General features: G+C 36.2%; 1 protein-coding gene across 8 annotated transcripts in view; it reads left to right on the plus strand.

The window, feature by feature from the left end:
• The window catches only part of Slc38a9 (solute carrier family 38 member 9), a 51,405-nt gene that overhangs the window by 8,214 nt on the left and 23,576 nt on the right, over positions 1 to 19,615 (plus strand). For 5 of the 8 annotated variants that reach the window (XM_090331930.1, XM_090331931.1, XM_090331933.1 and 2 more), the window contains 6 exons: positions 8,298 to 8,430; positions 9,305 to 9,426; positions 9,537 to 9,600; positions 10,160 to 10,253; positions 12,898 to 13,068; positions 18,191 to 18,250. In XM_090331930.1, coding sequence (XP_090188056.1) covers positions 8,298 to 8,430; positions 9,305 to 9,426; positions 9,537 to 9,600; positions 10,160 to 10,253; positions 12,898 to 13,068; positions 18,191 to 18,250 — 644 coding nt within the window. Of the gene's footprint in view, positions 1 to 5,759; positions 5,844 to 8,169; positions 8,431 to 9,304; positions 9,427 to 9,536; positions 9,601 to 10,159; positions 10,254 to 12,897; positions 13,069 to 18,190; positions 18,251 to 19,615 lie in introns of all 8 variants that reach the window. The other 3 variants (XM_090331935.1, XM_090331934.1, XM_090331937.1) reach the window with 2 other exon arrangements.

Below are 19,615 nucleotides of genomic sequence, written 5' to 3' on the forward strand. Positions count from 1 at the left end.
TGATGGATTTGAAGTGTTTTTGCGTTTTTTAAATATACATCACAACCAAAACTATTGCTAAATATTAGTTGAATAATTGCTAAATGGTCTGTTACTAGTATTCATGCTTATGCTACCTAAAATTCTCTTATCTATAATATTTCTCTTTGCACACTGTTTCAGTATAGAAAAACATTTAATGCTTCTAAATTGGGTTAGCTTGTGTAGTTTTTCTACATTTTCCACTAGATGGCAGTAAAAATCTTACATTGATTCAGATTTAAGAATTTTAGGAATTGGGGCTGGGAGTTTGGCCTAGTGGTTAAAGTGCTTGCCTAGCATGCATGAATACCCGGGTTTGATTCCTCGGTACTACATACATAGAAAACTGTATGTATGTATGTATGTATGTATGTACTACATACATAGAAAAAAGCCAGAAGTGGTGCTGAGGCTCAAGTGGTAGAGCTCTAGCCTTGAGAAAGTCCAAGCACAGTGCTCAGGCTCTGATAAGAGAATAAGCTAAATCTACTTATCATTTAAACTTTTTTTTTCTGTATATCAATACCAGAACTTGAACTCAGGGTCTTGTGCTGTCCCTCAACTTTTTGGTTCTAAGCTGGCATTCTACCACTTGAGCCACAGCTCTACTTTTTGTTTTTTGCTGGTCAGAGAAATGGTCCCATAGACTTTCTTGCCTAGGCTTGCTTTGAACTGCTGATCTGCAGATCTCAACCTTCTAGGAAGCAAGGGTTATAGATGTGAGCCACTAGCACCTAGGTAGATGAAGGTGCTTGTCTGCATAGGGGAAGGACACATGTTATAGTCACTTGGATCATTTGGGGGTTTGTTCAAACTACATAGTCCACATTTTAATTCAGCATGCCTCCGTCACTCATCAATTTTTCACTTATTTAGGGGTGGAATGAGGAATGTGGAGAGAGATAGGACATGAAGGTTTCAACATCTTCCATGTGGTGTATTTCCTTGGCAGTTACCAGTTTAAGAATTTTTATTTCTACTTCTCCCAGACTTTCTGGTAACCAAAGATAGAGCTGGTATTTTTCTGATAACCAAAGATAGAGCCTGGTATTTAGGATTGCTTCAGAATTGTGCTGCTGCTGCTGCTGTAGGACTATGCCCTGAGGTAATAGGCCACTCCAGCCAGCCTTTAACCAAACAAACTGAAAGAGTGCTTTTGTTTTCTAAGCTTTCCCTTTCTGTTTCCTCTTCTGCTTTGCCTCAGGCCAAGAACTTCAGTGACTTTCTCTGTTTTCCCAATGTTACCTTAAACAAGGGTTCACTCAGGTTTAACCCCTGAAGAATACTTGGTATACCATATTTTTCTTCTACTCCTTGCTGTTCTCTTCCTCCATAGTTGTTTTTGTCAGCTTTGTATTAAAATAGAAAATAATATGATGTACCAAAGATCTTGTCTGTTACCTTTCCATGGATATTTACCTTTTAACATGGGGAGTCCTGAAAATATAAAAGCCTAACCTAAATGTTCAAGATTTTTCTAATTGGTAACATTTCAAGGGCTCTGATAAGCCACTAGGATAGAGGCAGATATTTAAAATAGCATTCCTCATGCCTTTTATGTAAACAAGGTATGTCATCTTGCTTTTTACATTTTTTAAGTAAAAATGCTTTCTTTCTCTTTTTTTCTTCTTTCTTTTTTTCTTTTTGTCACTCATGGTGCTTGAACTCAGTTCGTAGATGCAGTCCTTGAGCTAGTGCTCTACAACTTTGAGCTACAGTACCACTTCTAGTTTTCTGGTAATTAATTGGTACTTTCCTGCTTGGGCTTTCTTTGAACCATGATCCTCAAATCTCAGCCTTCTGAATAGCTAGGATTATGGGTGTAAGCTATTGCTGCCCAGCTTCTGTCATTTTTAATTGTATAAAATTATTTGTTTCATTATGACCTTTTCATACACATATTCAGTATACTTTGATTATATTCTTTCCCTACTACTATCATGTCTTTTTTTCCATCTAAATTCTGCATATGACAGAAGATATGTAATATTTGTCTTACTGAATCTGGTTTATTTCCCATAACATGCTCATCTCTTGCCGTTTTCCTATCAATGGTATGATTTTGTTTTTCTCTATGGCTGAGTAATACTTGTGTATATATTTATATTTTTTTCATCCATTCATTAGTTGATAGGCACAAAGACTGATTCCTTAGCTTGGCTATTGTGAATATTCCTGCAATAAACATGGATAAACAGGTATGTCGATTGTATGGTGACTTACAGTCTTTCAGCTTTATTTCTAGGTTCATACAATAGTTCTGGTATTTAGTGTTTTGAAGAACACCATAGTTATTTCTGTAGTGGCTGTACTTCTTTACATTCCTTCCCACATTGTATGAGAGTCCTTTTCTTCTATATCCTCACTATCATTTGTTGTTGCTTATTTCCTTGATGATTGCTGTTCTAACTGGGTGCTGTCTCATTGTAGTTTTGAATTACATTCCCTTTATGATTAATAATGATGGACTCTTCTTCATGTATTTATCGGCTATTTCTAATTCTTTCTTTTTTATTTTCATTGGTCATAAAACTTGAACTCTGAACCTGCTGGTTATCCCTAAGCTCTTCAGTTCAAGGCTAACACTCTGCCACTTTGAGCCATAACGCCACTTCTGGTTTTCTGATGCTTACTTGAAAATAACAGTTTCACAGACTGGCTTTGAACTGTGATCCTCATAACCCAGCCTCCTGAGTAGCTAGGATTACGGGTGTGAGATGCCAGAACCTGGCTTCTAGTTCTTTTTTTTGAGACCTATCTGTGCACTTTTGCAGATGGAACCTCAGGTTTTGCATATTCTAGGCAAGCAGCCTACATGTCCAGCTCTTAATTCACTTATTTCTAAATACTTTAAATACTTCTAAACACTTTTAATATCTGCATTGTAAATACTAGAATATTGCTAATGTCATTTTCTTTTGTACTTATTTCTTTTATTCGTTTGTTATATTAATAACAGGTTGAAAAACTAAATATTTCATTTGAAAGTTTTTAAACTTAGAAAAATTTGAATCCATATCTATAAAACTGCAGAAATGAGTTGAGAAATGAGTTATGTCCTTTGTTGACATGTGAAATCTTCCATATATTGCTTCAGGTATATGGAGATAAGTGTATCTCTTGTATATTTCCTCAATTTATAGGATGTGTTTTTCTGAACACTCATGTATCACATACACATCCATGATGCAGGCGCTAGGAATAGAAGACAAGTCTTTGAATATGCTATGCATACACTGAGCTGCTGAGACACACTCTATCTCATTTTTTGAAACACTATCTTTTTCTTCTTCCCATTCCTGGCTGTCTTTTATACTTTTTTTTTCTTTTTTGGCAGTTTTAGTTTGAACTCAGTGTCTTATACACTCTCAGCTTCTATGCTTACAACTGGCCCTCTACTATTTGAGCCACATCTCTAGCCCAGTCATTGGAGATAGAATCTAATGGCTTTTCTTCCTGGACTTATTCCAAACAGTGATCCTCCAGGTCTCCAACTCCTCAGTAAGATTATGGGCATGAGCCATTAGAACCCAGTTTCCTTTTATGTCTAGTAAGATTCAGCTCAAAGCCAGGCACAGTGGCCCACACTGTAATCCTAGCTATTGAGGAGGCTGATATCTAAGGATCGAGGTTCAGAACCAAACTGGATACTAAAGTCAGTGAGACTCATATCTCCAATTAACCACCATAAAACCAGAAGTGGCATTGTAGCTTAAGGGGTAGGGCAATGAAGTCACTGAGCTGAAGCACTCAGAGACAGTGCCCAGCCAGGTCCAGAGTTCAAGCTCCACAACCGACAAAAAAAAAAGTTTCAACTCAACCTTAATTTCCTCAGAGGTCTGCTAGATAAGGTATAGCTCCCTTTTCTATATGGCTCCACCGCCACACAACCCTCTCTACTTTTTACTCCTTTGGTGCATATATGCACTATCCTCTCTCCTTTTCTCATTTTCCCTCTGGTTCAGAATTGCTTATTTACCTGTTTCCTCTATCAGGTTACTATAAAATCCTTGAAGTTTTGTGTCTTCTTGTGACTTTGTTGTGCTTAATACTTGGTTGGTACTTAAATAATATGTACATAAAAAATCAGAGAACGAATACCAGTTAACTAGCCAAGATAGAAAAAATCATGTATAGGTTTAGCTTATGGCAACAAACTCCATTAAAGACAGAATGTAGAGCAAGGCCTTTTGTGAACTAGGATGTGATATAGGTATCAGAGGAAATTATAAAATCTTAACAAATCAGAGATTATCAGTATTTTTCTAGTATCAACAAAGAATGTCTAGGTGCAGAGGCTCAACTAAGTTCTTTTTCTGTCCTCTTTATGGAAAAACGGTCTGGCAGACATAAAATCTTTTGACAGGTTGATAGAAGCAAGTACAGCATGATCATTATTTGAATGTTTAGTTGCATGGTATTTTTTTGGAATACTTGATTCCTTTTTCTTTTAAAAAAATTTATTTATTTTATTTTTATTTTTTGGTGCCAATACTGGGGCTTGAACTCATGGCCTGGGTATTGTCCCTGAGAGTTTTTCTCATTGCTAGCACTCTACTGCTTGAGCCACATCACCATTTCCAGCTTATTTTGAGTAGTTGGTTGAAGACAAGTCTCAGCTTCTGCTGGGGCTGGCCTTGAATTGTGATCCTCAGATCTCAGCCTCTGAGAGCAGCTAGGATTACAGGTGTGAGCCACTGGCTCCCGACTCCTTTCCTCTTTCTTTCTTTCTTTCTTTCTTTCTTTCTTTCTTTCTTTCTTTCTTTCTTTCTTTCTTTTCTCCTCCTTCTCCTTCTCTTCCTCCTCCTCCTCCTCCTCCTTCTTCTTCTTTTTTTTTTTTTTTTTTTTGGTCATGGGGCTTAGACTCTGAGCCCCTGAGCTCTTCAGCTCACCACTACCACCTTACCACTTTGAGTCAAAGCACCACTTCCAGATTTCTAGTGGTTAATTGGAGATAAGAGTCTCATGATCTTTAGTGCCTGGGCTGGCTTTGAACCACAATCCTCAGATCTCAGCCTTCTGAGTAGCTAGGATTACAGGCGTGAGCCACCATGCCCAGCTCCTTTTCATTTTTATAACAAATTATCCAACCTGTCAGGTGTTGGAGTGACTCAACTTTTGTGAGAGTGTGAATAAGTGAGCAATTTTAACTCAAGGTATTAGTTTTTTTAAGCATTGTGGAATTGTTAAACTTTAGAGAAGCATAACTGGTCAGTAGAAGGGTGGAGACATTTAAAAGCCAAAAAATTTTTAAGAAATTTAAGGAGTGGAACTCAGAAAGGGTGTCAATTGAAATAATGTTTCTCTATTTATAAGTGTATTGAATGAACACATGAGGTTTGACTCATACTTTTAAATATTTTGCAAATTTTTCTTAATATTAAAACATTTGCCCTGTGGCATGACTATAAATATTTACAGGGAAAGATAAATATAACTTCTTTATTTTCAGTGTGGCATAGCTGAACTTCATATCAAATGGGAAATAACATTGATGAGGAGAAGTGATGTGAAACTGTTTAAAAACTTGTCTTTTTAATTGAGCATTATTTTCTGCATAGTATTGCTTAATTTTAGAAGGATTTTAAAATGTAACTTAAGTTCACTTAGAAATATATTTTCATTCTCTCAAATGAAACTTTAAGCACATGTTTCTAATAACTCAGTGAAATTTGCTGAGTTGTGTGTTTTTAAAGAGAATCTGTTTTGAAAAGATTCCAAAATATTTGTTTGAACAGGCACTCAGCATCTCGATGAAAACAGTTGGAAAAGAAAACCTTTCAGAGTCATTCTGCTCTCAGAGTACCCAAGCCAACCAACTGGTACAGTTAACGCTTCTGTTAGAGGCCAGAAGCCACGAAATTTAGCACTTCCTGAACTGCTTCTCTTCAAACCTTCAAACCAACTTAGTGGTTGATACTAATACCATTGAGCTTTTAGCAAAAATTATAAGTAGACAATCTCTATCAATATTGTACTTGTCTCTTTTAGTAACCCATAAGCTCCAGTCAAGAATGTTAACATTCTTAAGTTTTGTGGAGCACTATTTTTACCAAGAAGAGAATGTGCTATAGATTGTGATGCCATGTATCTCTTAAATATCACTTTTTACATATTTCTTAGTATCACTGAGTGTTATAATAGAGATCTAAATTATATAATATAATATTTTGGAAAGATTGAGTGTTATCTTAGGCTACTAAATGTATAATTAGATACTGTTTACTTGGACACTGAACTGTTTATTTTTGTGGTATTTTCCTTGAAGTTTATTGATACCACTACCCCTGAACACACTTAAGAGTAATAAGCTTTGTATTTGTGATATGTTGATCTCTCCATTTGTATTTGCTTTCTTAAGCACTATTTACAGCCTGGCACTGGTGGCTCACACCTGTAATTCTAGCTACTCAGGAAGCTGATATCTGAGGATCATGGTTCAAAGCCAGCCTGAGCACTAAAGTCCATGAGACTCTTTTTTTGTTGTTGGCCAGTCCTGGGCTTGAGCTCAGGGCCTGAGCACTGTCCTTGGGTCTTCCCAAGGCTAGAGCCCTACTACTTGAGCCACAGCACCACTTCCAGCTTTCTATATGTATGTAGTACCGAGGAATCAAACCCAGGGCCTTGTGCATGCTAGGCAAGCACTCTACCACTAGGTCAAACTCCCAGCCAGCCTCTCCCCTACCTCCAGACTCTTATCTCCAATTAACCACCAGAAAACCAGAAGTGGTGCTGTGGCTGAAGTGGTACAGCACCAGCCTTGAGCTGAAGAGCTCAGGGACAAGGACCCAGGCCCAGAGTTCAAGTCGTGCAACCAACAGCAACAACAAAAAGACTATTTACATGTTCATTGATTTGAACTAGACTGTTCTCATCATTTTTACTTTAATTTTTTCCTTTATATTTAGATGATTTGTAGCAAATAATAAAAGGCTTATATGCTATATGCTAATTAGAAAGGGAAAACTAAATTTGTCATCTATATAGTTATTCCTTAAATTTCACAATTAGAAAAATATAAATTAAGGGGCCGGGAGTTTGGCCTAGCGGTTAAAGTGTTTGCCTAGCATGCATGAAGACCCGGGTTCGATTCCTTGGTACCACATACATAGAAAAAAGCCAGAAGTGGTGCTTAGGCTCAAGTGGTAGAGCTCTAGCCTTGAGAAAGTCCAAGGACAGTGCTCAAGCCCTGAGCTCAAGCCCAGGACTGGCAAAAAAAAGAAAAATATAAATTAAATTTTTAATCCTTTACTCTTTCAAGTGCCTCCCATAAGGATAGATTAATAATGCCTTCAAAAGTTGTTAACATGCCTTTAAGGTTCTTTCAGAATCACTAAGTATAAGTTACATGAAACTAGTAATAAATATTTTTTCCATTATTTTGATTTTTATATGATATAAATGGAAAGTTACAAACTTTATGAAGCAGTATTAGTTATGATTTTAAGAGGTCTGAGACGTAGCAGTGGAATGCATTGGTCTCATACAGCTTTGATTGATCTTTACATATTGGGCAGTATTAGTGGAAGGTTAGAATTCAAATGAGGGACTTTCAAAAAGAAGCTAAAGGCATTAGTGACGGAATGAGATGATTAAAGATCAGAATCTTCAGTTCATTGTGACACATTATAAAAGGAAGCATACATATAAATAACTGAACAATTGAGCATTACCAAATAGTACAATAAAGCTTTATCAAAATCTTCAAAAGTAAAAAAAGCAAAATACCTATGGTGTCCCAGTGTTCCTTTGATACTATTTTGGCTAAGTGTCTTGTGAAAATGGTTGAGATCACTGGTCATTAGTACATGAACTGAGGAACAGGAATTTTGTTTATCATAGAGAGTAACTTTTAGGAAAGAGACCCTTCAGCAGAGGAACATTTTTATCTGTAATTTCTCTGATTTTGTTCCAAAAGTCTTTTGAAATATTAGTCAAAGCTGTTTCTGTCTGAGCTTCATGTTGGAAACTGATAGCTTCTAAATTTTTTCTTAACTATATTTCTTTTTAATAACTGACTTAAGCTCTTGTCTCTTCTGAAGTTTTGAAGATTAAAAAGTGTGTTTAAAGTAAAAAGTATGTAATAAAAGCTGTATTTTCTGAATAGAATAATGCTACTTTTGTGACATTTTCTTTTCCCACCAAAAGTGAGAAGTGAATGCCTTGCCTTTGTACATCCAGTTTTTCATGGAGGACAAGAAGTCATTTTCTTCAATGGCTGACTTCCAGAAGTTTTGCCTGAGTGTTTTTTGTCAAGCATATATTCCCTTCTTTAGGCCTTTCTATATAGAGCCCACAAACATCGTCAATGTGAATGATGTCATTCAGAGGGTTAGTGACCATGCCTCTGCCATGAACAAGAGGATTCATTACTACAGCCGGCTCACCACTCCTGCAGACAAGGCACTGGTAAGAGGCAAAGCATTGCTAATTGTCTAAAGTTGAGTTGAAATGAACAATAAGCATCATAAACCAAGGGAACTCCCACTGATTGAAATTTTTCTGGCTGTATTCCAAGGACAGCATCATGCACAAAGATAGTAATTAACACATACACTCTCAGGCTAGTTCAGTCTTCTCTGGCCTGACAAGGTATTTGAAAATATCTTCTTGCTGACAATAGCCTGGAGATGTTTGGATTAAATTCTGCTTCTCTGTCTCCTATCCCAAGAGCTCCGTGAAAGATAACATGCATTTGAAGTGATAGCTTATATCTTTGACTAAAAATGTAGGATTCTGATTTAGTGTGTTCAGTTTTTACTTTGAAGATACAGAGGAAAAATGTTTTCAAAAGTGTTCTAATGAAGTAAGACCCTGAATTAAGCTCAAACATGTATGTAACATTTTCCTGTTTGGCAATATTCCTTTTGTAGACTAAAAACAATAGTCATATGACCAGATAGTATAGATTTAGGCGCTGCAGGCCACAAAGTTTCCAAAGGTGTTCTTTGTTTTTGTCTTTTAACTATTAAAAACATTAAAAAAAATTCTTAGAGAAGGGCAGTTAAGTCAGATTGAAGGCCAGTTTGAGCCAAAAGTTATAAATCAGAGCATGTGGACCATTGATCAGCTAAAATCTAATATCTGTATTATTATTAAAAATATATGTACATAAGTAACTTGCTTACAAAAATCGTAACATATAAGCTATCCAGAAATTTGAAATCCTAAAGAAAAATAGGAATATTTCAGGAGAGGGAAAACACTTTTGAAATAGCTATTAATAAGAAGGAAGAAAGGAACCAACATTTACTGATTCTAACATTTCTGTTTATTTTTCCAGGTTGCTCCAGATCATGTAGTTCCAGCTCCAGGGGAATGCTATGTATATAGTCCATTAGGTTCTGCTTATAAACTCCAAAGTTACTCTGAAGGACATGGGAAAAACAATAGTTTAGTCACCATGTGAGTAATACTACTTTTGGGAGCACGAATAAAAATTACTGATTAAGTTTTGTTTTAACTATGAAGTTTAAAGAAACTAATTCTCTATTCTTATATTACTCTGTTTTCAGTTTTATGATTTGGAATACCATGATGGGAACATCTATATTAAGTATTCCTTGGGGCATAAAACAGGTAATATTTTTTCAGAACATTTTTTTTTTGGCCATTATGGTAGAAAGGAACTCTGTCTCATATTTTCTCAGCTAACTTGCTTAGCTTATGAGCCACGGGATCATGGATTTTTGCTGGTTACTTTGAAATGGAGTCTCACCTGACTGTTTTTCCCTGGCTGGCTTTTGCACTGTGATCCTCCAAATCTCAGCTTCCTGAGTTACCAGAATTAGCGGGGTGGGCTACCAGTTCCCAAATTCAGCCCAGTTTTTTCTGAAATAGTTTCTTTACCTATAATCCAAGCCTGTGAGATGCTAATAGGAAGGTTGTGAATTCAAGACCATCAAGGCTTACATGGTAAGTTTCAGGTTAGGCAGTGCTACTAGTAACAGCAACTACTTTGAATTATTTTTCTTTATATTGTAAGTTTTATAATAAATCTATAGACTATTTTATAAAGAAAAGAAAATAATTGTAGTTAGGTTATTGTCAGACTTTTATCATGATTATTTAGGGTAACAACATGGTTGTATATTAATTTATTCTTGCATGATGAAATATGTCCTATATTTTTAAACAGGCTGGATTTACAACTGGAATGGGCGTCATTGTGTTGATGGGCCTTTTAACACTTTATTGCTGCTACAGAGTGGTAAAATCACGGACTATGATATGTAAGAATCTGACACAATGAAAATAGATTGTTGATATGGTATTAATAAGTTTTTCCCATTGAGGCAAATCCTAATGAGTATTATACATATGTGTATCAATTGCCTACTTTTCTTCTCTTTCAGCCAGACTAATCTGTTATATATTAGTGACTCTCTTTGGAATTCAAAAATGCTAAGCCAGGAATGGTGGCTCATGCCTATATTCCTAGCTACTCAGGAGGCCGAGATCTGAGGATCAAGATTCAAAGCCAGCCCAGGCACAAATGGATCTGAGACTCTTATCTACAATTAACCTCAAGAAAAGAGAAGTGGGGCTTGGCTCAAGGGTAGGATGGTAGCCTTGAGCTGAAGAGATAAGGGGCAACACCCATGCCCAGGGGTAGGGTGGTAGTCTTGAGCTGAAATGCTCAGGGACAGTGCCCAAGCCAAGTTAAAGCCCCATGACCCCCCCCACACACACACAAATGCTGGAAGTCTTTGCAGAATACATTTACTTTGGTACTAGTTTCCTTGTAAGAATAAAAACTCTTCATCCTGCCTCTGCTTCCCAAGTGCTGGAATTACCAGGATTGGCCCATCATGCCTTGCTCATATTATTTTGTGATGCTAGAGTTTTAATTCAGGGCTTCCTAGGCAAGCACTCTTGAACTACATTGTTAAGCCCCTTTTTGCTTTTTAATTACTTTTCAGACATGGTTTCACATTTTTTCCCCCTGGTGCCATCCTTAGACCTTAATCCTCTTATCTTGACTCCCACATAGATGGCTATATACATTTACCATCATACCCACCTTGTTTGTTGAAATGGGGGCTGGCCTCAAACTATAGTCCTCTTGATCTCTGCCTTCCAAGTAGCTGGGATTATAGGTATGAACCCCAATGCCTAACCTGTTGTTTTTGTCTTATAATAACTAAACCAGCTATCTATGGTAACTCTGTTGTGTTTGTTTATTGTTCTATTCTTGTGTGTTTTGGTAACTCCTTGGGTTTCACTGTTCTAATACTCCCTTAAAATATTTCATACATGGACATGCGAGGCCAATTATAAAATTTATTTCTATGATCTATATCAGCTATGAATAAATATACTGAAATTTTGAAGCCGGCTGTTATTTTAAGTGTTTCCATCTTTATTTTAATACTCCAAAAGTAGTACATTTTTCTTTAAGTATATTACTTACTTAATTTCTGCCCTCTTTCTACACAAATTCCTAAGTGTACTCATGGTTCTGCTGAGCTCTTTTTATGACAGTAATAGATCTTTATCTGTAATTTCCTTTAAATTTCTTTCTCATTCAATATTTGAATAATTTTAGAAGGGTATCTTGGTATCTATTTATTTCCATTGTAATTTGTTTCTTCAGTTAATACAAAAGGATAACTTTCCCATTCAATTTCTACATTGTACTCTAACCATTCTGTTAATGTTTTAATTCATTGTTCAGTCGTCTGAAACTTAAGTTATGACTTAAATTGTAACTTAATTTATTTTTTATTTTTTTATTTTTTTATTTTTTTATTTTTATTTTTTATTTTTTTGCCAGTCCTGGGCTTGAGCTCAGGGCCTGAGCACTGTCCTTGGACTTTCTCAAGGCTAGAGCTCTACCACTTGAGCCTCAGCACCACTTCCGGCTTTTTTGTATGTATGTGGTACCGAGGAATCGAACCCGGGTCTTCATGCATGCTAGGCAAGCACTTTAACCACTAGGCCAAACTCCAGGCCCTATTTTTTATTTTTTATTTTATTTTATTTTTTGCCAGTCCTGGGCTTGAGCTCAGGGCCTGAGCGCTGTCTTTGGACTTTCTCAAGGCTAGAGCTCTCCAGGCCCTATTTTTTATTTTTTATTTTATTTTTTTTTGCCAGTCCTGGGCTTGAGCTCAGGGCCTGAGCACTGTCTTTGGACTTTCTCAAGGCTAGAGCTCTACCACTTGAGCCTCAGCACCACTTCTGGCTTTTTTCTATGTATGTGGTACCGAGGAATCAAACCCGGGTCTTCATGCATGCTAGGCAAGCACTTTAACCACTAGGCCAAACTCCCGGCCCCTGTAACTTAATTTATATTTTGAGCTGGGCACCGGTGGCTTATGCCTGTAATCCTAACTACTCAGGAGGCTGAGATCTGAAGATTGCAGATTGAAGCCAGCCTGGGTAGAAAAGCCCCTATGAGACTCTTACCTCCTAACCACTCAAAAACCAGAAGTGGCACTGTGGCTCAAGTAGCAGAGCACTAGACTTGAGCACAAAGGAGCTAAGGGACAGTGCCCAGACCCTAAGTTCAGACCTCACACTGACCAAAAAAATTATGATTTGAGAAAACTTTCATACAGATTGTTATCTGTGTGACATCGATTAGTGTTTTTTTATCCATACTAGTGGATTTGTCTCTCCTTGCTTTATTGCTTGCTTTTACAAATTATAAAAGGTTATATTGTTATATAATTTCTCAGCTCATTTATATTAACTCATTTCTTTTTTTATGTCTTATATTCTAATTGCTTTTATTTCACAATGTTTTTAATATCAGGAGGTGAAGTACCCATAATGTTTTGCTAATTATTTTGAGTTTATTAGGAGAAAACAAGTTATGAATATGAAATATATGATCAACATCATTTTGTTTCTTACTCTTTTATATTTACCTAGGTTCATTGGATACCACGACTTGGGAATATCCAGATGTCTGCAGACATTATTTTGGCCACTTTGGGCAGTGGTCCAGTCTCCTTTTCTCCTTGGTATCTCTTATTGGAGCAATGATAGTTTATTGGGTGCTTATGTCTAATTTTCTTTTTAATACTGGAAAATTTATTTTTAGTAAGTATCAATATTATATACTTTACCACATTCTTGGATATAATTATTACTGTCCAGTTTAAGTTCCAATCTTAAATTCTATGACTTAAGGTATATAAAGTAATAAATTAAGTATATAATTCTTAAAAATATACTTAATTTATATTCTCTGGTTATGAACTCAACATCAAAATTTCTAGTTAGCATAAAATATTTTATCACTCAGCAGATATTATAAGCATTGTTTCTGGCTTCACCACAAAATTTTAGACTAACAGGAAATTTCAAAAACATCATTGATATTTGTTGATATAGAACTTGATATGATATGTAGACTCTAAGGAAAACAAATTTTATTCATTTATTTTCACACATTTGATCTAAAATTAGAAAGGAGAATAATGGAATTTATTTTGTTAATATGTTATTATATTCCACAGAATAATAATAATAATGATTATTAATCTGCTTAAATCACCTACTTGAATCTGAGGAGAGTTATTAGAAATTCGAACCAAGTTTTCTTTATTTTTTTAGCTAGATGAAGTTCATTTTATATTATACGATCTTCCAATAGTGAAAATCTTTCCATTTCTCAGTGTCCTCTGATTTCATCAATTTTGTGTGTGTGTGTGTGTGTGTATGTATGCCAGTCCTGGGGCTTAACTCAAGGTCTGGGCACTGTCCTTCAGCTTTCTCAAGGCAAGCACTCTACCATGAGAGCCACAACACCACTTCTAGCTTTTTCTGTGTATGTGATACAAAAGAATCAAATCCAGGGCTTTGTGCATGTTAGGCAAGCAATCTACCACTACCATACTCCCAGCCCTTTTCAGATTTTTTTGAATTCTAAGCCTGGGCACTGTCCCTGAGCTCTTCAGCTCAAGGCTACTGCCCTATTCCTTGAGCCACAGCACCATTTCTGTGGTGGTTAGTTGGAGATAAGAGTCTCACAGGCTTTAGTGCCCAGGCTGGCTTGAAACGCAATCCTCAGAACTCAACTAGTGAGAAACTAGTATTACGGGCGTGAGCCACTGCACCCACCTGCCCTTTTCAGATTTTTATACTTTTCATTATAAAGACCTTCTACAATTTTGATTACGTTAATTCCTAGGTTCAAAAAAATTTTTGAGGCAATTGCAAATGGGGTTATTTCCATGATTTCTCTGTTTGAGAGGCTACTGATTTTTATAGGTTAATTTTGTTTCCTACTATTTTAACAAAGTGGTTGATCAGCTCTAGGAGTTTGGAGATGGAGCTTTTTGGGTCTGTTATATATAAGATCAGTCATCTGCAAATTGAGATTGTTCTTTCCCTACATGAATTCTTGTTGTTGTTTTGTTTTGTTTTGTTTTGTTTTTTGCCAGTCCTGGGCTTGAGCTCAGGGCCTGAGCAATGTCCTTGGACTTTCTCAAGGCTAGAGCTCTACCACTTGAGCCTCAGCACCACTTCCGGTTTTTTTCTATGTATGTGGTACCAAGGAATCGAACCCGGGTCTTCATGCATGCTAGGCAAGCACTTTAATCACTAGGCCAAACTCCTGGCCCCCTACATGAATTCTTTAGTGTGTCTTTTTCTTGCCTTATTGCTCTGGCTAAGAATTCCAGAACTGTACTGAAGAGTTCTGAAGAGAGTAGTCATCCTTGGCTTGTTCCTGATTTTAGGGAAAATGGTTTTAGTTTTTCCCCATTTAGTATGATATTGGCTGTTGGTCTGTCATTTTTTTATTGTTTTAAGAAATGATCCTTCTTAGTTTTTTCACAGCTTTTAACATGAATGGTTGTATTTTGTCAAAGGCTTTTTTTGCATCTATCCTCTATGCCTTGTTTTCCCATTTGGACAACAGAGCAACTCTTTTTGCACTCCTGTTGACATTTCTTAGGTTATTGTCATGGTTGAAAATAGCAATTCTAAACAAGATGAGTGGCGGGGATCGGGGGAGGGAAATGGGGACCAAGACATGAGAAAGGGTATCAATGTTTGTGAAGTAATGCACCTTCTATCTGGTGATTATAATGTAACCCTTCTATTACAATAAAAAATATATGGAAAAAAAATTTAATGTCAAAAAAAAGAAAATAGCACTTCTTGTTAATTTGACCACCATAATTGTAAGAAAATGAGAGTATCCAGTTCTTCTGGAATAAATGACCACCGTCACCCACAGTGGGGAACGGAAAGGCCCGCATGTCCTTCAGACACACAGTGTATTCCTATAGCCTCTATCTTCCATGTGTGTTAGTAATAAGGAACACGTAATTCATTTTAATTGCTTTTTAGTACTCACTAAAGTGAATATATTTTATCCATTCTCTTCTTGATGAACATTTATTTTCCCATTATAAGCAAGACTTTTTATGAAACATCAGTTTCTCTAGCTCCTTGTATAGCATGTAAGAGTTTCTCCCAAAATATATACCTCTTAAGACATTCTGTAATTTAAGATATTCACTTTTAGCATTTTATTACTATGTGCTGAATTTTATCAGGCACTTAACCTACATCTCTTGAGATCAACCTTGTCCCTTTAAATTATTAATACGCTGAATTAAAGGGACATGTTTGTCACATTAAACCATTCTTATGTTTTAGGATAAACAGATTTATTTAGTTGTTATGGTAGATATGTTTTTGAATTCCTGACCAGATTGCATTTGCTTTTGGGAAGTATAGGAGCTAATTAGAACATTTGCCTCTTTTCATAAGAGATATTATCTTGTTTCTCATACTGTTCTCATATGATTTTGTAACAAGTTATTCTTACTACAACCTAGTGGCTTAAAATAACATGTTTTTTCTGTAATAATTATGAAGAGTGTAAGGTCAAATTAAAATGTCAGAAGGGCTCTGCTCCCTCTGAAGACTTTAATGATGACTCCTCTCTTGCTTAGTTAGTTGTTAATCTTTGGCATTCCTTGGCGAATAGCTGTGTTCCAGTTTCTCCCTTGATCTTCTCATGGCTGTTTTCCTTTTGTGTGTGTCCAAACACACAGCCATATGAAGATATTACTCTTTCTATAAGGATACCAGCTGCTGACTTTTGGGCCCATGGAATCCAATATGACCTCATATTAATTTGATTTAATTTATAGTCTCTATTTTCAAATATAGTCACATTCTGAAATTCCTGTTGGTCGATTTGCATTTGGTGAAAGACATGCTTTAACCAAATACATTTGATATCATGGTTTTACTAGCCTTATATAAGTGTTTGGCATGAAGAAATTATGAAGTTTCATAACTTGTAATATAATAAAATCTTGAATAACCCTTGGAAATTTTTATAAAAGGCCAGAATAGTATACTGATGATTTTTTTCTAGCTTGAGAAATAAATGATACAATTAAAATGTGAAATCATGTATTTAACTTATTTTTATCACCTTAAAACTTAACCCCACACCTTTTATCATCTCATTTAGATTTTACTTTCAAGTAATGCTCACTACAGTTTTTTATTTTTTTTCTTTATTAAGTGGGTCATGGGCTTGAACTTGCCCTGGGCATTGTCCCTGAGCTCTTCAGCTTAAAGCTTGAGCCAAGCCCCACTTCCCATTTTCTGGAGGTTAATTGGAGATAAGAGTCTTAGGTTCTTTTGTGCCCTGACTGGCTTGGAGCCTTGATCCTCAGATCCTGAATAGCTAGTATTACAGGCATGAGCCACCAAGCCGGCTTTGGTCTCTGCAGTCATACTGGGCACATTGGATCAAACTTGTCATCTTAGATACTTGTGAGGTAAAATGGGATTGTGGTTTGATTCTAGAATAGGCATAAAAGATTTTAGCTTTTTCATATGCAAGATCTTCTTTTCTTAACTAATGGCTGAGGTATGATGGCATGTACTTGTTATCCCAGCTATGGAGAAAGCACAGTGGCTGGGCTCAGTATTGCACAGGAGAATGTGGTGCCTCAAGTATGCCATTCTTGCTACTTAGGAAACAAAGATGGGAGATCAGAGTTTTAAGGAAGGCCTGGGAAAGAAGTAGTTGGCAAGACTCCTTCTTAATATCCACCCCAGCTGGAAGGGAAGTACAATGTTTAGTGGTAAACATCTGTCATCTCCAATGACATGGAAAACAGAAATAGAATTGTAGCTCAGGCTCACCCAGATATAACACAAGAATGTATCTCAAAATAACCAATGCACAAAGAGGCTGGAGGCATGGTTCAAGTAGTAGAGCAGCTGCCTTACAAAGATGAAACCTTGAGTTCAATCCCCAGTGCAGCCCTCCTCCTCAAAACATTAAAATTTCTTTAAAAAAAAATCCTACAGGGGCCAGGAGTTTGGCCTAGTGGTTAAAGTGCTTGCCTAGCATGCATGAAGACCCGGGTTCGATTCCTCGGTACCACATATATAGAAAAAAAAAAAGCCAGAAGTGGTGCTGAGGCTCAAGTGGTAGAGCTCTAGCCTTGAGAAAGTCCAAGGACAGTGCTCAGGCCCTGAGCTCAAGCCCAGGACTGGCAAAAAAAAAAAAAAAATCCTACAGGTTAGCAACAAAATACATTCTTTGCTAAATGTTTTAACACACACCCATAAAACCCAGCACATGAGATGTAGAAGACCTGAGAATCTCATTTTTTTTTTGGAAGCAGGCTTGTACGAAAGAACATTGTTATCCATTCTTACTTTCACTATAAAATATGAATGTATGGGAACCTACATATGCTTTTTTCTTTGCTACTTAATTCTGGTTGCTTTCCATGTATGCAAGTATATACTGTACTCTATAAACCCTTTTAGTATATGCAGTATTTTGTAAACCCTTTTAGTGATTTTTCCAAGTTGTGTATAGATAAGGGTTCTCCATTTTTTGCATATTTGAGAACATTATGTAAAATGTTGATAAATGTGCATAAATTAGTATATTATAAGGAAAAAGTATATAATCTTGATTTTAGTCCTTTTAAAAAATATTCCATCATGTGAAATATCACCTCAGTGAAACTGAACAATGATATCATTCCTATAAATGAAAAAAGCTGTAAAAGGTGAAGCTGCATTAAGAATAAAGTAGTTTTGGCTCATGGTATTATATGAGTTTATATATATACATATATATTAGACATTTCTATAAGTAAAAGGCTGGCAGTAATGTAATTTATCATTTATTCATTATTAAACTATTTTTATTTTTAATTTTTAGATTTTATTCATCACATTAATGACACAGACAGCATACCAAGAACCAATAATAGCAATCCCGGTAAGTAGTTTGGGATTTGTTTCCTTATTTACCATCTTTCTCCAATAATGATTTAAGTCTAGAAGCATGACTCACATGATAGATCACTTACTTAGCAAGCACAGGTCTTGAGATTAAGTCCCATTGCTGGAAAAAAATAAATAAAGCAGTAAAGTTTATGCAAATATTCCCAAATCTGAAAACTTCTTTTCCAGTCATTTTAATCTATACTATACAACTCACAGATGTAGCCCAAATAGTACCCTTGTCTTAAAGAGAAAATGATTTTGCTAGATAGCTATTTTGATGAATGTTGATGAAACTACAGTTTATTAATACTTCATAATGTTTCTTCTTCTGTGGATAGTAATTAAGGTCATAAATATCATAGTTACATGGCTGGTTTGGCGAAGCACCATCAGCAAAGTCAATTTACTTTACATAGCACTGTTTTATATTGTTACTACCACTTTTTCTTTGAGGTTTTTTTGGGGATTTTTTAACTACCTCTTGATGTCTCTTTCAATACTGTTTTGAACAGTGTGATAAATAACAGTATTATGAAACAATCCAACTCAATTAGTGCTAAAAATTAAAGTTAGCATTATAGACTACTTACTTTGTATAGACATTGTTCTAAATGTTTTATAGAAGCCCTAAAAGATGATATTGTTAGCTTCACTTTATAAACGAGGAATCAAAGGCCCAGAGAGGTTAACTTACCCAAGAACGCGTTTTAAGTGGCAGAGTCAAGATTCCTTATTCAGGCAGTTTGTTTTCATAGTCTGCAACAAAATTCTACCAGAAGAAAAAGGTGCTGGGAGAATGAGAAAGAAAATGAAATGTTAGGCTTTGTGTCATGAAAAATATGGATAGAGAATAAAGTTCAAAGTACAATTAATAATAAATATTCTTTTCACTTTGGAAAGTGATGAGTTTGATATTTGCTTAATGTATTTTTTCACCAGGATTAAGGGTTGTCTCAGATAAGCACACACACACATTTTTTTTTTTTCTTGCCAGTCCTGGGCTTGGGCTCAGGGCTTGAGCACTGTCCTTGGACTTTCTCAAGGCTAGAGCTCTACCACTTGAGCCTCAGCACCACTTGCAGCTTTTTGCTATGTATGTGGTACCGAGGAATCAAACCCGGGTCTTCATGCATGCTAGGCAAGCACTCTACCACTAGGACAAACTCCCGGCCCCAGACACATTTTGTTTTTTTTTGCCAGTCCTGGGGACTAAACTCAGGACCTGAACTTTGTCCTTGGACTTTCCTCAAGGCCAGAGCTCTCTACCATTTGAGCCATAGCACCACTTCCAGCTTTTCTATTTATGTAGTACTGAGGAATCGACCCTAGGTCTTAGTGCATGCTAGGCAAGCACTCT

This window comes from Megascapheus bottae, chromosome 4 (assembly GCF_031878675.1).
Source record: "Megascapheus bottae isolate mThoBot1 chromosome 4, mThoBot2.hap1, whole genome shotgun sequence".
Taxonomy (NCBI): domain Eukaryota; kingdom Metazoa; phylum Chordata; class Mammalia; order Rodentia; family Geomyidae; genus Megascapheus; species Megascapheus bottae.